The following is a 19,036-nucleotide window of genomic DNA, read 5'->3' as shown; positions in this document are numbered from 1 at the left end:
TACCCAGAAGTGGAATTGTTGGATCATGTGGTAATGCTGACTTTATATTTAAAACATTTCATTTCATTTCATTTCATTTCATTTCATTTCATTTCATTTCACTTCATTTCACTTCATTTCATTTCATTTCATTTCATTTCATTGATGCTTATGACATTTGTTTTTATAATCCAGGTAAGAGTGTTATGGTTAATACAGTTGGTCACAAATAATAAAAAGGTAGGGGAAAACATTAAAAGAATGATTTTTTAAACACTTTTTATAGACTTATCGAAAATTTGGAAGTATAGTGAGTTTCTATATAGCTATTATACAGCTTCCCTTAATGTTAACATCTTTTATGTTTGTTGGAACCAGGAAACTTACAATGATACAGACTTATTAACTAATCTGTAGATCTTATTCAGATGTTGAGTTTTTTCTCAAAAAAATGCCCTTTATCTTCACTTTAAAATGTAGTCTAGGCTCACACATTGCAGTTAGTTGTCAGGACCTTTTAGTCTCCTCCTGTCTCCAGTTCCTCATCTTCCTTTGTCTTTCATGGTCTTTACACTGTAAAGGTCATATATTTGTAGAATGTTCTTCAGTTTGGGTTGTCTGTAGTTCTCTCATAATTATTCTGCAAGGATTCTTCACTATAAATTCTATCATTTAATTTTTTTCTTTGGTCTTAAGGTATGTCTCATGAGAAGATACTCTGAAAAATTATGAAAAGATCCTGTTTCTCATCATTCTTTTCTGCCCTAATTTTAGCACCCAACAGGGGTTCTTGCCTGTAGCAATAAATCTGTGGCATTTGCTCAGTGGTGACTTTCTCTTCTCACCATTCCTTCTAATATTTAATGTCTGGCATTCTCTTGTGAGGGGGAATAGTCCCTTATCCCTCACTGGTTTATTTATTCAATTATTTATTTATGTCAATGCACTGTGTTGTGCAGTGTAATGCAACAATATCGTTATTTGTTTTATTGCTCAAATTACTTGGACTTTAGCCATAGGCACCCCTTCAGGGTAGTTGGTTGCTACATCCTTTGAGATGCTCCCATCATTTTTTTGGCTTGTGGTTTTGAGCACTTACTTATTTCTGGCACCACATGTGTTTTAGGCTCATTTTATATTTTCCCTGCTCTGGTTTTAAAACCATCTGTTTCTCCCTGGTCCCTCTCAATGGAGAATGGTATTTAGAAATCGAGATTTGGACATTATGTGCACTCACTGCTACAAGGGTGTCATTGTCACTAGGCCTAAAGAAAATGTTTTTAATGATTTTTTTCTCCCAATATGCCGATCTCTTCCCATCCATTATTTACTGTTGTTCAGATATTATCATTTGTGATGAGTGTATATTTTTCCCCCAAGTTACCTTTGTTTTTTTTAGACATTTCTTACATTGACGGTATTATTTTTAAATAACTATTTTGGAGGTAATATAGTACTGCTTTGAATTAATATTAGTTTAATTACTCCCTTTTATTTTATTTTTTGTTTTTCATTGTAAGTCATACTTGGGGTGCCTGGCTGGCTCATTTGGAAGAGTGACTCTCGATCGCAGGGTTGTGAGTTAAGAGGCCCACGTTGGGTGTAGAGATTACTTAAAAAATCCAGTCTTTGGGCCCCTGGGTGGCTCAGTTAAGTGTCTGACTTCGGCTCAGGTCATGATCTCACAGTTAGTGAGTTCGAGCCCCCAATCAGGCTCCGTGCTCACAGCCTGTAGCCTGCTTCGGATTCTGTGTCTCCCTCTCTCTCTACTCCTCCCCTGCTTTCACTCTCTCTCTCGCAAAAATAAACATTAAAAAAAAAATTTTTTTTAATGCAGTCTTAAGGAAAAGTTATACCCTTTGTACAAATAACCCCTTCTTTTGAAACATTTCTTATGATATAGTTCTAAAAGTGGAATCACTATGTTAGATGACAATTTTATGGTTCTTAAAAAAATATGCTGGTTGAATGAATTATTTAACATCTTAAACAGAAAACCCATGAGAAAATGGTCTCCCAAAGTGATCTCTTTTTCAAAAATCCGAAATAACAACTTTAACATGAAATTTTTATGTGTATTTAGAACTGTTTGTAAACTAATCATTTGAAATTTTAAGTAGATCAGTTTAACTTCTCTTTAGGAACTTTAAAGCCTCTATGTACATCATATCTATTCCTGAGGTTAGCATATCTGATATACTGTTTAGGAATATTAAAATATGGTTTGTTTCAGGCAAAAAAAAACTTAATGAAGAAAATTAATAGAGGTCATGACCTATCTGGTATAGAATATAAATCGTTTTGTAAAATTTCTGTTCAGGGGAAGAAATATCAGGCTCTGATATCAGTGGGTCAGAGGAAGAGGATGATGAAGAGGGTGAGGTTGGAGAAGATGGAGAGAAGAGGAAAAAAAGAAGGGGTAAGTTCTTTTTAATGTTCTAGAAATTAACTGGGATTGCTACCTACATATGATTTCACATTCCTAATGCAGTTGAGTGCATGCCTTTTCTTTTGCCATTTTTAGTTATGGTAGCAGTTCAAACAAGAAATATGCCATATACATGGTTAACTTTGCCTTATTTTTTTCTCTAGTGCTGATCTTCTATTTACAGCTGAATCAGAATACCTTATCTTCTGTCTTTTTACAATTTAGAAATGTAAAAATCTGTGATAGTGGTTATACCATGTTAAGATTTCATTCAGGGTTTTAATTTTATGTGGGAACTTTGATCTTTGTTAGGAACCTAAATTTTTTGTTTTGTTTTGTTTGTTTTGTTTTAGGAAGTCAGGATAATGTGGAGTTTTTCTCAAGCATGGGTAGGCTTTAGAAGTCACTGAATTTTTTAAATAACTTTGTATGAGGATTTTATGTTTCAATACTTTGTAAAATGCACTTTCATTCTTACTCTTTTATGGGGCGTTTGTTGCCAAGGGTGAAGTAAGGTTGTGTTTATTGTGATAAAGATAAAAGTAACAGGTGAAAGAGACATTATAATGGCCCGCTTTTCAAGCCTTTGTGCTCTGAGTGTTTGTTTATTTCAGAACTCTCTTCCATTAATGTGGATCATTAATGTGTGGATCATTGTTTTCAAGCTGGTGCATATTTTGCTTGTCTTATTAAAATGATCTTGTTGAAGATAAACCCAGAAGTCCCCAATTTTAAAATGAAAGGTCCTATAACTTAAAAAGACAGGTAGAACATGATTTAGAGCAAGAGTTGGTCAATGATAAGTCTACTGGCCATATCTGCCCTGCCACCTGTTTTTGTAAATAAAATTTTATTTAAACAGCCATGCTCATTTGTTTACATATGGTGTATGGCTGCTTTCACATGATTCTGGATAGCCCAGAATAAATGCCTAAGGCATTTATTATCTGTCCGTTAACAGAATATGTTTGCCCACCCCTGATTTACATAAATGTTTTTGTGTTCATACCTATTTTTTTCAGACTTGTCATAGCTAAAGCAGATAATAGATCTGTTAAAAATAAAATTTTAAGTAGAAAAAAATGCCATTGCTTAATATGTTAAAATATTTAATAGTAAGATATTTTATTACCTTGTAAGATAGGCTTACAAATTTTAAATTTTTCAGTGAGCCTTTCACAGTTTTGCCATGAAACCTTAAACATACATAATTACATCCAATTGCTTGATGTTTTGGTGGAGAAGGAGTGAAATTGGAGACAAAGCAAGCTGTCTATAATGAAGGGTAATTTATCATTTCTATAGTTTTAATTGTGCATAACTTTAAATTTGGAGTTTTAAAACTCACTTCCTGTAACTTATCAACTAAATAGTTTAAAGAGACTTAAATGTCACCAACTGACTTACTTTTTTATTCATGTCATTCCAACCTCTGAATTGCTGCTGTTTTAAGTAGATATTGGGATTTACCCATAGTACATGCTTAAAGGAATACAGTTTCTAATTGCCCTGTCTGACTTTGTAATTAGAGAATATTGGATAATATACCAGGACTGGTTTTAAGGGAAAATAAGTTTTGGTTCTTTAGTACAAAGCTTGATTGTTCTTTAAAATTCTGAATTTTCCTCTGTGTATGTGTTCATTTTCTTGTTTCCTCTTTCTTTGGTTCCCGTTGGGTTCATTTCTTTGTCTTCCAGGCAGTAGCAGCAGCAGTAGTTCAGACTCCACATGTTCTGTCATAGAGAAACCTCTGGATAAGTCCTTGCCTAGTGAGTGGTAGCTCTTAAATTACGTCACAGAGCTTTGGCTTTTCCATAACCTGTGGGCTTCATTTGAGAAATGCTGCACTGCTCCCTGTCATTATTTAAAGAATACGTGTTGGACTTCTCAGTAGAACAAAGCATGTGATGATTTCTCCCCTTCTTCATTGCTTCCAATTACCCATAATTGTTAAAACATGTGCTTAAGCTTATGTTTGAGACAATGGAAGAGAGATTCATGCTTTTGCAATTGAGATAATGTAAAGAGAGCTAGTAAGCTGTATAAAAGAATAATTAAGAGGTTCCTTTTTAGGTTTCATCATAAATTTCTAATCCTAGTCAGTATCAGGGACATGCAGTAACAAATCCTGAATTTCTAAAAGTACAAATTATATTTGGCAATGCACCAGTGCCCATTATAACATGTTTTATTTACGGTTATAAAGATCTTCTGCTTTGGTGTCCTATTCTTAGGGGTAGCTTAAGATGGAAAGCTCCCAAATAAACTGTAAAGTTTGAAGTAAGTAAAGATACATTGGGTAGTATTTCAAATGGCCACTTTTCTCTATTTCTAAACTACCTGATTGATTTTAAGAAATGTTCTAAGGTATGATTAGAGACTTCAGATCCATAAGAAATTGTTTCTGCAGGATCTGTCTAGACTTATTTCAGTCGTAAAGGCTTTTTCTTAAACCTTAATTTCATTAAGTTGAAAAGTATTGTTAATTTTATTTATATTTTTAGAAGAAAGGGGAATTGATGTTTTCTTGTACTAGATTGCAGCTTACTGCCTTTTAAAGCATTATCCATGTACTCACCTTTCCAAAACTAATAACAAAAACCTTTGGTTGTTCTTACACATTTAGCTTTCTAGAGGAAGAATTCCAAGAATATTAAGAATTGTTTTCTCTCTTGACAACTCTTAGATTTTAGCAAAACAATTAATTTCATAGGATAATTTATAAAATACAAGAAATTGCTTTAGAAACCATATAGAGGTATTATTTCTTATTATAAACTGTGAGGTCTGAGAAAATATCTGAGTGGAACATTATAATTTAATTTTCTTTTTTAAAATTTACCTTAATCTTTAAAGAGTAGTTATATGAAATGAGTTGTACTTTGTTCAGTTCATGCAGTTTTAGTTACTACTTGTGTACCTAGCATACAACGTTTTTTGTTGTGATGTGGGTGTGTTGGTGCATTGGAAAAATGGTTTTCCCAGCATGTGGTTGCTGTGTGTAACTTGTATGTACCTTTCCTTTTAAAAATATGAATGGCCTTTTTTAAGGTGCTCTTTGCTTGAATCATCAATTGATCATTTACTTCTATGAAATCATAATTGCCTTTAACAATCTACTAATAGATTGAATGCAAGTTTGTTATTATACAGGTGTACTTCACTTTATGCAGTTAATGTGTTTTTTTTTTTTTTTTCTGAAAAATTTGCTTATAAACCAAATTGGAGAATCACATCCATTGGGAGAACTTGCTGTCCTTAACATTTCTTCGTTAAATCCTTTTGTTAATCAAGTTATCGCTACAAATTACTATAATCCAATTCATCTCTTTAGTTGATTGAGGATTTTGTGTTGGATTTTCTTAAAGGGAGGCACACCTGTATTGGATCTTTATATTAGAACATTGAATTGGGAAATTTTATAAACAGACAATGCAAATTTTGCTACTTTCAGCTAATTTTTTAAATTTGGCATCGTTTTTTGTTTTGTCCTTACAGACTACTTCCTAGATCTTAGCAGGTTCCCAATTCCATGTGTATCGTTGGTGTAATCACATGGTGCTGAACTCTTATATTTTCAGGAGTGTGGGAGTCATTGTGTGAGCTTTTGAGATTCATTTGAAGTGTAATCTTAATCTTATTTGCTTAAATTACATCTCTGATTGTGTTGAATATCCTTTCTTTTTACGTAAAGCTGCTCTCTTTCAGTGTTGATGATTTGATTTATTTCTGTATTTATACTGTAAGTAAATGCTATTATACATTTTTCTTTGTTTTACAAAGGAAATAATGTTTTTCTTTTTTTCCTCTTCATCTCTGTGCATATGCTTCCTGTCTACGATTTGCTTACTACTTCTTACTGAAAGATCAAGCAGGTTGGTGTGATTGATTTGCACTCCACATGGTATAATTATTTAAACTATAAAGAATTTTGTTATTTAATTACATTTTTAAAATTTAATACTATTTTTTTACAAGGTAAGTATCTGTCTTTTGTATTAAAAAAAATCTTTTGACTTTAGTTTTCAACCTTTAGTTTTTTTAAAAAACCTCACTTTTTCCTAAATTAAAAAAAAAATGTTTCAATTTTTATTTTAAAAAATCAACTTTAGTTTTCAACTTTTAGTTTTTTTTAAAAAACTTACTTTTTCCTAAATTAAAAAAAAATTACCTCCATTTTTATTCAGGAAGATATTAGCAACAGTCTTGTTTCCAAATGATCTTTTTAGAGGAACAGTTCACAAGTGTTAGATCAACATTCACACACACTGGATTCTCTAGACCTCATCAACACAGTAGACAAAAGTCAATATAACACCAGAACCAGATGACAGAATATTTTTTCCTAAATTTTTAAGGACCCATTAGGCCAAATTTCAGTAATGCAAATATAAATGATTTTCATATTCAAGCATTTTTTTAAAGCAAGGAATCCAAAAAAAAAAAAAACAAACTTAAAGTTTTTTTTTCTTGAATGAAAAAAGGAATCGCACACCTGGGTACTTATGCCCAACAATGCTCATGTAATGAGAATGAAATTAATTCAGTTAACTCTTCCTGAAATTCTTCCCTTTAATTTCATCTTGGCAATTTTGGTTGGAATGCATGGCAAAGGGCAATTAAAAATACTATTATTTCTGTTTGGCTTAATTATATACTATATGACATGACCAACTTTTAAGATGTATTTACCTGAAATTTTGTGCTGAAATCTATCATGCAGTATTAGAAGAAGGGTTTTTGGTTGGTTTAGTTAAGATTTTTTTAAATTCTTAAAAAAAAAATCAACGTAAGAGTGACTTTAGTGATGTCACAATTTTAAGTGACTGGTTAGGAGAGTTGGAACATATTCACATTTAGCCTGAAATATTATTTGCAGAGAAATACATTGATTTATCTGAATAATACTGGCTAGAATATTATTTTACTTAAATATTAGACTTTTGAAACTGAACCGAACCCTGTATGCATGGTCATCTTTATGAGAATATTGTAAGAGCACAGTAAGATTTTTGCTGCTAAAGCGTCAGTTTGAAAATCCTACCTGAATGGTTTTGAATAACTAATGCAATTCAGGCCTGCTAGTAATTCATCAACAGGTTGTGCTTTTGTATTTCTATATATAATATCTTTTTTACTGCCTCTTAATGGGGTTAGAAACTAGATATTTTTAAGTGTTAACCAAACAACTAGAACCCTGAAGCCTAAAAATTAATGTGCATATGTTTATCAGATTATTTCCGCTATGCTGTTAATATCCACATCTTTACAGAGAGGTTTTTTTGTTTTGTTTTTTGTCTTAACATATTGGCCATTTTTTCTTTAAATATTTGTAATGCTGAGGTGGAAAATAAGTTACAATTTTTTAATGCATGCCCTCGTTTTATTTTTTTAAAGATTTTATTTTTAATCTCTACACCCGATGTGGGGCTTGAACTCATAACCCCAAGATCAAGAGTTGTATGTGTTACCCACTGAGCCAGGCACCCTCTGTATGCAATTCCTTTATACCTGAACTTCAACTTTTCCCCCTCAAATTTCTAAGAAATAGTACTGCTGATTAATCCTGTCTAGGAGTTCACTGGGAGTAGGAATTAGATTGCTTTTTAAAATCATTTTTTTAACAGCATAATTCAGAATATTCAATACAGGTGGCTGTGCCAAAGAAGCCAACATACTCAGGTCTACATCCTGACTTTTGGAATGCAATGAATCACACCACACCAAAGCATGAATTTGGATCAGTGCTTTCATTTACTCTTTTATTTAACTTACTTGTTTTGTGGCTTAAGTTTGCTTTGGACTTTTATTTCTATAGAAATGGAGGGTAATATATTTTAAACCCTTGGGTTTTTAATATAATTTTATCCTAAAGATTTAAAGTCTCTGAATGCTTCTTCATCTCATGTTTCCTGAAAATGTATATTCAGATAAATATCTGCATCATCATTATCTTTCAGTTCTCTTTCCTTGTTAGCAGGAGGGGTTAGCTTTTGGGTGGAGACATTAACAATTTATAAACTCTTCTGGTTTACACTCTTCTGTGGTCCTTTGGGAAGGAAGTTAAGAATGACAGAAAGCTTTCAGGAGAGCCACACACCAATTCTACGAAAAGTTTGATCGTTTTTCTAAAGGAAAGTATGTTTCAAAGAAATTGTATTACCAGAAATGAATTTATTTGATTCAGTTTCATAACCAGTTTGATAACCTGGTTTTTTATTTGCTCTTTTTGATTTCTCATTTTAGTTTCATGATTTTGAAATTCATTCAATAAACTTACATTGGATACCTATTATATATATGTGAAACACTAGTTGGCATTATAGTCAAAATAATCAACTGGAAACTGCATTTCCAGCTTTATTATTTGATAGTATTTCTATTTATATTTGATACTTGACATATTTAAAGTGGCTTATTGAGATTTAGGCTCCTGAGTTTGACATAATAATGAGCTATTTTAATTGCTCATTTAAGACACGATGATAGATCATGGTAGCTCAACAACTGTAAAATGCCTGGTTAATTGTAATGTAACCGTTAAATAATTAGTATAGAATTTCTTCCTTTAATAAAGGTATAATATGAAATGAAACACTTTCAAGTAATTTTATTAAACATAAATTTTACAAAAATTCTGAAGATATATGTTAGAAACTTCTTGCTATAAATTTTGCCTGATACTTTCATCTGTGCATTTTATGACTATATGTGCCTTTTATTTATTCATTTATTTTAATAAACTCTGGGGGGTATTTTTGGAAGCCACTTTATTTTGTACCTCGTTATCAGAAAAAAGTAAACAATCATACTGCTTTTTTGAACATACTGCGTATTTGAGGATACATAGATCTTTGTTTTTTTTATTAGGCTTTCCTGTTAATCTTTTTTTTTTTTTTTCCTACTTACCTGTTTTGCTTCTCTTTCACATACTTTTGTTTTTAGTTATCATCGCATAATTACACAGCAGTTTGTTTAGCAATTAGTTAAAAAGTTATTCTAGGAACATATTAAATAGAAATAAAATATATTATTTGATTTGCTCAAAATTGTATTTGATTTTGTATTATTGAGGAAGGTATCTTTTGTAATTGAAGAGAATTTATACAAGCCTGAAAAATTGGCCCTAAAGTGATTGTTGCAAATAAATGACTCATATAGGTAAAAAGAAAGTGTCCCCAGATAAGATGGTTGAAATGCAAGCAAAAATTGATGAGGAGAGAAAAGCACTTGAAACAAAGCTTGACATGGAAGAAGAAGAAAGAAACAAGGCTAGAGCTGAATTAGAGAAACGGGAAAAAGATCTACTTAAGGCTCAGTGAGTATTACTGAATTGAGATAGATTCGTGATTTAAAAATCTTGTATTTTTCGTAGCATGTATAAGCAAGAAAATTAAATAGTAATTAAAAGCTTGATTTTTGTCTCCAGAATAGCTTTTTGGGATCGAAGGTTTTGTTGTATTTCCAGAAATTACATCTGTTTTTGTTATTTCATCTCTGTGTAGAAGGAACAATTATCAGTGAAGTTGGGTGTTAGAGATTAAATCATAAGTTAATTAATACTACACTGTGATATAATTTGATAGAGGCGTTACATAATTATATCCCTATTTTTAAATTTTGCATCCAAATACCTGGTAAATTTTGGGAAATGATATTGATAGAATAGAAGATAATCGATGGATATTAACTATTCTCCTTTTTAATCAACAGACAAGAACATCAATCTTTGCTAGAGAAATTATCTGCTCTGGAGAAGAAGGTAATTGTTGGTGGTGTTGATTTGTTGGCAAAAGCTGAGGAACAAGAGAAACTTCTTGAAGAATCTAACATGGAGCTGGAAGAACGGAGGAAAAGAGCAGAGCAACTTCGCAGAGAACTTGAGGAAAAAGAGGTAATGTGACTTTTTGTTTCTGGTTGACACTTAGCCTTGGGTATTTAACTCTTCTAGTGAAAAGCTCTATATCCATAATCTTTAATTAAGTATAGTAGACACACAATGTTATACTAGTTTCAGATGTACAACATAGTGATTCAGTTTTTCTATATGTTAATCTGTACTCCCGGCAAATGTTGCTGCCGTTTGTTAACATATAATCCCTGTTACGGTACTCTTGACTATATTCCCTGTGCAGCACCTTTCATCTCTGTGACTTACTCATTCCATAACTGAAGGCCTGTACCTCCCACTCCCTGCTTCATCCATTTTGCCTCTCTCCCCCTGAAACCCAACCAGCAGTTGTTCTCTGTAGTGATAGGTCTGTTTCTGCTTTTTGTTTATCTCTTTGTTCATTTGTTTTGTTTTTTAGATTACACATATAAGTGAAATCATGTGGTATTTGTCTTATATCTATAATCTTAATAAAATTTTAAAGCAGATCTGTGAATTGCTTTGAAAGATAATAGTTGCTAAACATTTTTATCATTTGTTAAATAATGAAATTTTGACTTAACGAATAAATGATTGTGGCTGAAGTTTATCAATTTTTGTCATAGCAAGAACGCTTGGATATTGAAGAAAAATACACCAGCTTGCAAGAGGAAGCACAGGGAAAAACCAAGAAATTAAAGAAAGTGTGGACTATGCTGATGGCTGCCAAATCAGAGGTTGGTTTCCTAGAGATTACCTACAAATGTAGCTCTGAATTAAAAAAAAAGTTGTTTGAGTATGATTAAAAATCCTAAAGAGGTTATAATGTATGCTTACAGTTTTAAAGAAATAACATTTTCTCCTTTGTGTGCAATTTCACATTTTAGCTCTTAAGCTATATTGTGTATTTGCAACCTTGATAATGTGAAAATAGGGACACCTGGTGACTCATTTGGTTAATAAGTATCGGACTTTGGCTCAGGTCATGATCTCGCTGTTAACCTAGCTTGAACCCTGCGTCGGGCTCTGTGCTGACAGCTCAGAGCCTGGAGCCTGCTTCAGATTCTGTGTCTCCTTCGCTCTCTGTGCCCCTCCTGCACTCACACTCTACTCTGTCTTTCTTTCTCTCTCTCTTAAAAATAAACAAACATTAAAAAAGAAAAAAAAATAATGTGGAAATAGATAGTGAAGGGGTAGTATCGTTTTGTGCATTGTTTTTGTGAAAAAACTGAGTAAGTTTTACAAGGTTTCTTAGGCCAGTGCTTAAATCAGATAAAACTGTTCTGTATTTAAAATCTTGTTTGCCCTTCATATTTTTATTGATTCTTCTGGTAGATGGCTGATCTCCAACAGGAGCATCAGAGGGAAATTGAAGGCCTCCTGGAGAATATTCGACAACTTAGCCGGGAGCTTCGACTTCAGATGCTTATTATTGATAACTTTATACCTCAAGATTATCAGGTAAGAGGGAAGTTCTCTGACCTAGATGTTACATCACTTGGCTGGGGTGAAGAAATGGGAATATAATTTTTAATTTAATTGATGGTACGTATTTACATTTCAGTTGTTGACAGTAAAATTTACTTGAACTAATGCCATCACATTTCACTTCAACTGTTATCTTTTCTCAATACATAATTCTCTGAGTATGTAAGTATCTAACTAAGAATTTCTCAGCCCTTTGGAGGAACCCAGATTTAGGTAATTGCATTCCTGTTTATTCATTCAATATACTTGATCCTATAAATAGAATAAATGAAACTCCTTTGCTAATTTTTCTCCCTGCTTATGGATACTAATTGTGTGTATGTGCGTGTGTGTGTGTGTGCATGTGTGTGTATCATAGTGTAGTGTATATGGTAAAATACACATAACATGAAATTTACCTTTTTAGACTATTTTGAGGAATATAGTTCGGTGACATTAAGTATGTTTATGGTGTTTTGCATTCATCACTGCCATCCATCTCCAGGTGGATGTTGATTTTTAATTCTAGTATAACTTTAAAATGTCAGCCTCTCTGTACCCCAAATTGCCACTTTTCTGGTACATTTTAGTGTACCTTAACGTACTAATTTTTCAAAAATTTATTTCGAGTCTCTGTATAGCTCAAAGAACTTTTTCTGAAAATAAGCCTTAATATTTTTTTCCTTTGGACCTCAGGTTGACGAAATTTTTGTTTCATGGTACATTCTCCTTACTGGTCCTTGGGTGACCTGCTTTTATTTAGTTGGTTAGTTGTGTTTGTTTTGGCCTTTTTTTGTTATTTACTTTGTAGTGACCTTGTCATGCATAACAAAAGCTGGTATCAGGATGTAACCTATTTCTAACCAAATGGTTTCCCTTTCCCCTCTGCCATCCCGTTGCCTCTTCCAACTCATGGTCGCCATCATCCTGAATCCCATGTTCTTCATTTTATTGCTTTTTATTTTTATATGGTTTAATTGCATTTATGTAAATTCCTTCAAAGTATGTATTTTTAAATTTATCAGAAAGTTATAATGCAGTATACAATGTTTTGAGGCAACTTTTTTTACTTAATATGTTAAAATTTTAGTTTTGAGAGCGTTTTCAGTATTTCAAATGTTATTAAATATTAAAAGTAGACCATCTTTGACTCTTAAAAGGAAATGATTGAAAACTACGTCCACTGGAATGAAGACATAGGAGAATGGCAGCTGGTGAGTATTACCTTCATCCTCTCATGAAGTACTTAATGGAGTGCATCTTGTGGCCTGGGGACTGTGCTGGCTCTGAGGAGACTAAGATGGTCCAGGGAATGAATCAGATGAGAGTCCACTAGAGTGGATAAGATATTTTTCTCATTAACCGTGTTATATCACACAGACTATTCAGGGGAAGTGGTGTCGTTTGGGGCTGCACAGGACTGTCGGAGTTCTAGATTCCTTTCTTTTCCAGTATTCAAATTACGTTTTACGATTGTAACATCAGTATACCTCATAGTAATTTGCCTTATTCTCAGTATTAATTGCTAATTAAGATAATTTTCCTCCCTCCCCTTTTTTTTCCTTTTTTGAGAAATGTGTTGCCTATACAGGAAATAACATGAGGAAGCAGACTCCAGCTCCTGATAAAAAAGAGAAAGATGTAAGAGTGCTTTTTTGTTGTTGTAACTCCAGTTTCTTTATAGGATGTGGGTCACTCATCTGTGTTATCAATATGATTTAAATTAATCAGCTCAGCTGAAAAATAGGCCTATCTTTTGGGAAGAGAAGCCCTGGGAGGGGGGTAGAGGACGTTTCTGCTCCCCTCAGTCATGAAGGTAGGCTTTCCCTTTGCACCACACAGGTGGCATGGTGGCTTCTTCAGAGCCTCTTCACCTCTCCAGGCCATGGCGGGGGGATAGTTAGAGACCAGAGTGGGTCTGTCTCCTTCTCAGAGCTGGTCCTGGACCTAGGTCAGCAAGAGGAAGTAGGAGCTATAGGGGAAACAATAGTGGTTTTCCTTTCCTCTGAAGATATTGATAGGGTGTCAGGGCTCCTTACTTACCGCCCATGGTGAATACGTTTGACATGAGTGGCATTAGAAAAAGATACCCTTAGACATTTATTTGGTCTTCTGCAGTTTTTCTCTAGGAGTATATTCAGTATTTTTAATCTTCTCCCCACATCTGGTTTAAATCCTTCCTATAAGAGTGTCTTGTGTTTGCTCCCTTTACTTAGCCCTTTGAAGTGGACCTTTCCCACGTGTATCTTGCCTATACTGAGGAGAGCCTCCGGCAGTCCCTGATGAAGTTAGAGAGGCCACGGACGTCAAAGGGGAAAGCAAGGCCAAAGACGGGGCGAAGGTAAAGACTTCTCTTTCAGTCCTGTGAGATAAAGGCACTGAGATATCCTATGTAGATACATTTAGAGGAAATTTACTTAACATAATAAATGTTTTAGCTGTATTAAAGAGCTGCATTTTAGTTGTATTTAAATAAATATCCGAGTCCTTATGTAGTAATGATTTGAGTAAGTAAAAACTAAAGAATTAAATTAAGGCTTCCAATTTCTTTAGCCTCCCTGAGTACTAGAGTTTATTTTTAATATACTTTGTTCTATCCAAATGTATTAGAAGTCATCTCTTATCTATCTATCTTAATCCCTTAATTTCTTACAGTAATTCTTCTAGTGAGATGCTAATGAATTTGCCTGGTTCAACTCCAGGGTCTTATATTTGCTGGCTTGCTTTTCTGTTATAAACATTGCTCCAAGAACCTTTAACCTTTAACCTTGCTAGTTAAAGAAAGCTTTTCTGACCATTTTTCCCTTTCCTTTGAGTGCTGGTTTTGACTGTTGAGTAGTCTATATGTATCATAACATGAGATCAGGGCTGGGGCGTGTTTCTTCTCTCCCTTCCCTATGTAAGTACTGTTCAGTTTATTTAAACTGATTTTAACACTTGGAGCTCCTGAAATGATAGGAAATATTAAGCTTATTTTCCCCCCTACTTTGAGTATGTAGACTTTTGAGCTATAAGTCAGATGAAGTTGTAAGGTTTTAATATTTTATGTTACGTAACATCATAGACATAACCTAACATCTGTAAATTTGGTTTATGTGACTGAAGGTCAGTAGCATTGTAAAGATGTACAAATTTTTACATTTCTTGGCATTCAAGTGCCACTTGTTAAAAACTTTTCACATGTCAACAGAACCCATTTGTGTAACATTAGTGAATGAAGAAGTCAAACACAAATCCTGCTGGATCTTTCATTTTTCCATTTTTAATAGAGATATTTTTCTCTTACCTCTGCAGTCAATAAGAAAAATTACAACACAAGAGTGATGATAAATGATTTAACGTAAAAAAATTTCATTTGAGCCAACATTGGATGAGCCAAACCTATCATTCTCTGTGTACCAGAATTAGCCTTCTGTATTATAAAAACAGTAGATGCCCCTGAACGTAAACATACACAATAAATGGTTTGTTGATAATGTATCACATTACCTGATAAGGTCCAATGTGATGTTCCTGTAAATTAGAAATGCATAGTTCAGTGCGCTAAGCAAAATTCCATTGAACACCGTACATTAATGTAGTATTTCCATCGGTCCCTGCACATGCTTCTGCAGGTGTTGCTTCAGAGGATTTGTGTCTCTTTTTTTCACTGAATGAACCTGTACCTTCAGCATGCCCCAGAACAGATAATCCAGGGGCTCAGGCCTGGCAAACATACAGTCCACTTGGCCCTGGCCTGTCTAGTCCTATTTTAGAAGTTTTCATTGACTCAATCCCTTACATTCTGGTTGGTAGGGTAAAGTGTCAGGCTCTTGCAGCTACTTCAGGTGACCTTCCTCTGGCCTAAAAAGGTGGGCATTGATCTCTTAACATGTCAAACGTGGCAAACCTTGGCTTGTTTCTAGACCTTATGGCTACTCTGTGGCCATACCTGCTACATAATGTAAAGTGTTTGCATTCAGTCTTTTAGGAAAGCATTCATATTTTCTTTTTCTCTTCTCCAAACAGAAAGCGTTCTGCAAAGCCTGAAACTGTGATTGACTCTTTACTTCAGTAGACATTACAGACTTAAAGTCACAATAAAAATTAATGATATTCTCATGCCTAGACAAAATCTTTAATTAAAACACTGAAGACTGTTGTGTAATTTCAGATTATGGAAGCTGTAAATCATGGAGTAAGACTGGAACTAATATTTTGCCTAATAAGTCTTAGTCAGTATATATATTAATGTCATATTAAAATTGTACAACTGGTAATTGTTCAGATTGTCATATTACACTCTATACTGTGCAGGGAACTTGGGGGAGCAGCTTACTATACTGAGAGAGTTGCAGTTTAATGTATACATAAATCTGCTAGTGATTTATTCAACTACTGTATAATTAGGTAACTGGATAGGCAAAATAGAAAAAAATATATATGTCCTGTTTTGCACACAGAAAGTAGCAGATCTCATCATTCTATGTTGTGCTGTCATATGTGACTGTATGGGCTGCATATCTAAGAAATTATTTGATCTTAACACCCACCTGGCCTATTTAAAAATGTTCTAATTTTTATACTAACATTCATTGCATTTTAAGTATGAGACAACTTACGTTATTGATCTTTGGAAAATTTTATAATTCAGCAGCCAAACTTTAGAAGTATACATGTTTAAAATGCAAAAGTTGGAAACACATTTCTTTAGGACCTCTCTTGACCTTTTTCTGCCACTTGGACTTCAAGTGAAATACACTTTTTTGGTTCTGGTTTCATGTTCTCTCGAAGCATTGAGTTTGTAGATAGATATAAAAGTCACAGTTGCAGAAAATTAAGAAGCTAAATACTGGTCACTAACCTTTGCCCATATATGTATATTTTCTAAAATTCACTTTGAGTGTGACTAATGGATGCTTTTCTGCATCTCAGTTCTAAATTGTGATAGGAATTGCTCTGTATCTCCCAATTGAGAAAGGTCTCCATTTTCCACAAAATGCAATCAAAGCAAGAAATATGTGTATCTTTTAATTCTTAGACTTTAAAACATTTGTTTTGCTTTTATTCATATTTTATAAAAAGAAAACATTCTTCCCTGAATTTCTTTTATTGACAAATCCCAGTTACACCATATTCCTTTAAAAATAAAAAAAAAATCATTTTTATAGTAAAATAAGTTGTAATAGTTAGAATTGTTCTCATGGTGATTGCTTACAAAATTTTAATTTTTTCATAAGTTATGCTACTCCTAAGCCACTTAATGTATCTTTTATGAATTTTAAAATTATATGATCAGCCCTAAAGTCCATTGGTTGCAAGTTTGAGACTTCATAAATTAGTATTTATTAAGTGAACAGTATTTTAGTAAGTTTGGTTAAATATTGGTTTGTAGTTACCAAGCTGCCTATAGACTGGGGGTGAGTGTAGGTGGCATGATTGTGAGGTGGTGGTAAAAATGCGTCTCTAAGTTTAAAGTTCATTCCAAAGGTGGTGTACCAGATGTCCTGTGTATGGTGAATATTTTCTAGGTAATAAGAATTGCATTTACCTGGCAGCATTTTCCTTGTAATGTGTAAGATAGTTAGAAGTTTTGACTTTACACTCTGTGGGGCATTGTTCAGGTACTGTGAAGACTAGAGGTGAATTTGTGTCTTGTAAAAGCTTTGTCTGTGCAGAATGTCTTGGCAGTTGTAGATGCGCATTTAATGGTTAGCAAATGCTCCAGAGAAATCTTAATTTTGCCAGTAGAATAAAAAAGATGCATACTTCTTTCTAAAAATCCACACTTCTAGCCTTTAACCATCCAGTGAATAGGAAAGGAATAACTTCATTTTTTATTGTTTTTGAGTAGAGTTGACACACAGTGTTACATTAGTTTCAGGTGTGCAAAATAGTGATTCCGCTGCTGAGTTACACTGTGCTCATGGCAAGTGTAGCTCCCATCTTTCACCATAAGACGCTATTACAGGCTATTACAGTATCGTTCACTATATTCCCTTTGCTGTGGGGAAGGAACAACTTGTGCATTAAGCTTTAAAACAGAAAATTTAAGCCAGTGTGTTAGATTTATTTTTCTATTCCACTTCTGCTACAATAGCAAAAATCTGTAAAAAGTCAAAACATTGAGGAATTTACAAAACAGGCCATGTGAGCAGTTTTTTTTTTTTTTTAACATTTACATCAGAAATTGATTATACCAGATGTACCTTAGATATTCATTTTATGAAATACCAAAATAAGATATTCGAGCCAGGCTTGAATATCCATATGAAAACATGGGATACTGACTTTAGAGCTGTTCATTTAGCTCTGATCATAGCAATTCTGTGGTTTCTTCACATGTACTGTGTCTTTGTCCATAAAATGAAATATTTTTAACTTCAGTGTTAATTTCATGAAAGGATATGGATGAAGATACTTGCTCATTATTTGAAATAGACAGTTTTAAGATGAGTGTCTCATATAAATAGGTTATTGAAAGGGTATTTTCTCTTTAATTTAAAAAAGTAATATTTATTTATTAAAAGGAGCCTTGGTAGAATGTTAATTGTTTGTGATACATTCTTTAATAAACCCTGTTTTAAAACCTCAATTATATATACTTATAATTAGGATATTAACACCCCCTTTTTGTTTAGATTCTTGTAAAATATAAGATTAATCAAGGTATATGGGGGTGGCCTGCATCTGTGTTTTTATCTGGCAAGTAGAATCCATTTGACAAGGTATCTCATCTTTCTGGGAAAAGGGGACCTTTTTTTTTGCAGCAAGAAATTTAAGATTATTTTGGGGGAGGGAGGTGATTCTACTTGATCTGTAACATATTTTTAAAATTATGATTATGGTTTTTGGGTTGTAGCTGTCATTTTTAGTCTTCTAAAAATATCTTTCCCCTTAACTCTTCTATAAAGGGAGGTCCCTCTCTTTCTTACAGGGCTGTGAATTAAGGAATGGGTAGAGTTTACATTTAAGCATGCCAGTGTCTGCCCAGTTTCTTAATGTATACATTTGTTTTCCTTTTTAGTTATTTTTTGTTTTTAAAATGCTAGAAGAAAACCTAGATCTTCCTAGTGCCTTTGAACTTATACTGTAGTTTGATTAATTTTAAATCATTAATAACTTCAGTAGCATTACTACAATACTGTATACTGGCCAAAATTGCAGATCTTCCAATGAGTTTGTTGCATTAATTTCAAAAGCCACACTTTCATTGTATTTTATGTATAAATTGTATTTGTTCAAGTTGTATATATTGATATTGTATGTATACATGCAGCATGGTTAAGTTAGAAATAAAAATCTTTACCTAA

At 33.3% G+C, this 19,036-nt stretch overlaps 1 protein-coding gene across 3 annotated transcripts in view; it reads left to right on the top strand.

Moving 5' to 3' along the window:
- The window catches only part of KIF3A (kinesin family member 3A), a 48,488-nt gene extending 29,452 nt beyond the window's left edge, over window positions 1-19,036 (top strand). Inside the window, exons 9-19 of one of the 3 annotated variants that reach the window (XM_030317887.2) lie at window positions 2,300-2,398; window positions 4,105-4,176; window positions 6,274-6,282; window positions 9,569-9,725; window positions 10,121-10,301; window positions 10,904-11,014; window positions 11,613-11,738; window positions 12,905-12,958; window positions 13,317-13,385; window positions 13,961-14,085; window positions 15,753-19,036. In XM_030317887.2, the coding sequence (XP_030173747.1) occupies window positions 2,300-2,398; window positions 4,105-4,176; window positions 6,274-6,282; window positions 9,569-9,725; window positions 10,121-10,301; window positions 10,904-11,014; window positions 11,613-11,738; window positions 12,905-12,958; window positions 13,317-13,385; window positions 13,961-14,085; window positions 15,753-15,801 (1,052 nt within the window). In that variant the 3' untranslated portion in view covers window positions 15,802-19,036. The remainder of the gene's footprint in view (window positions 1-2,299; window positions 2,399-4,104; window positions 4,177-6,273; window positions 6,283-9,568; window positions 9,726-10,120; window positions 10,302-10,903; window positions 11,015-11,612; window positions 11,739-12,904; window positions 12,959-13,316; window positions 13,386-13,960; window positions 14,086-15,752) is intronic. The other 2 variants (XM_030317895.2, XM_030317903.2) reach the window with 2 other exon arrangements.

Source organism: Lynx canadensis, chromosome A1 (genome assembly GCF_007474595.2).
Source record: "Lynx canadensis isolate LIC74 chromosome A1, mLynCan4.pri.v2, whole genome shotgun sequence".
Classification (NCBI taxonomy): domain Eukaryota; kingdom Metazoa; phylum Chordata; class Mammalia; order Carnivora; family Felidae; genus Lynx; species Lynx canadensis.
Note: the sequence above shows the minus strand (reverse complement) of the source record. Positions and strands in the feature narration are given on the sequence as shown.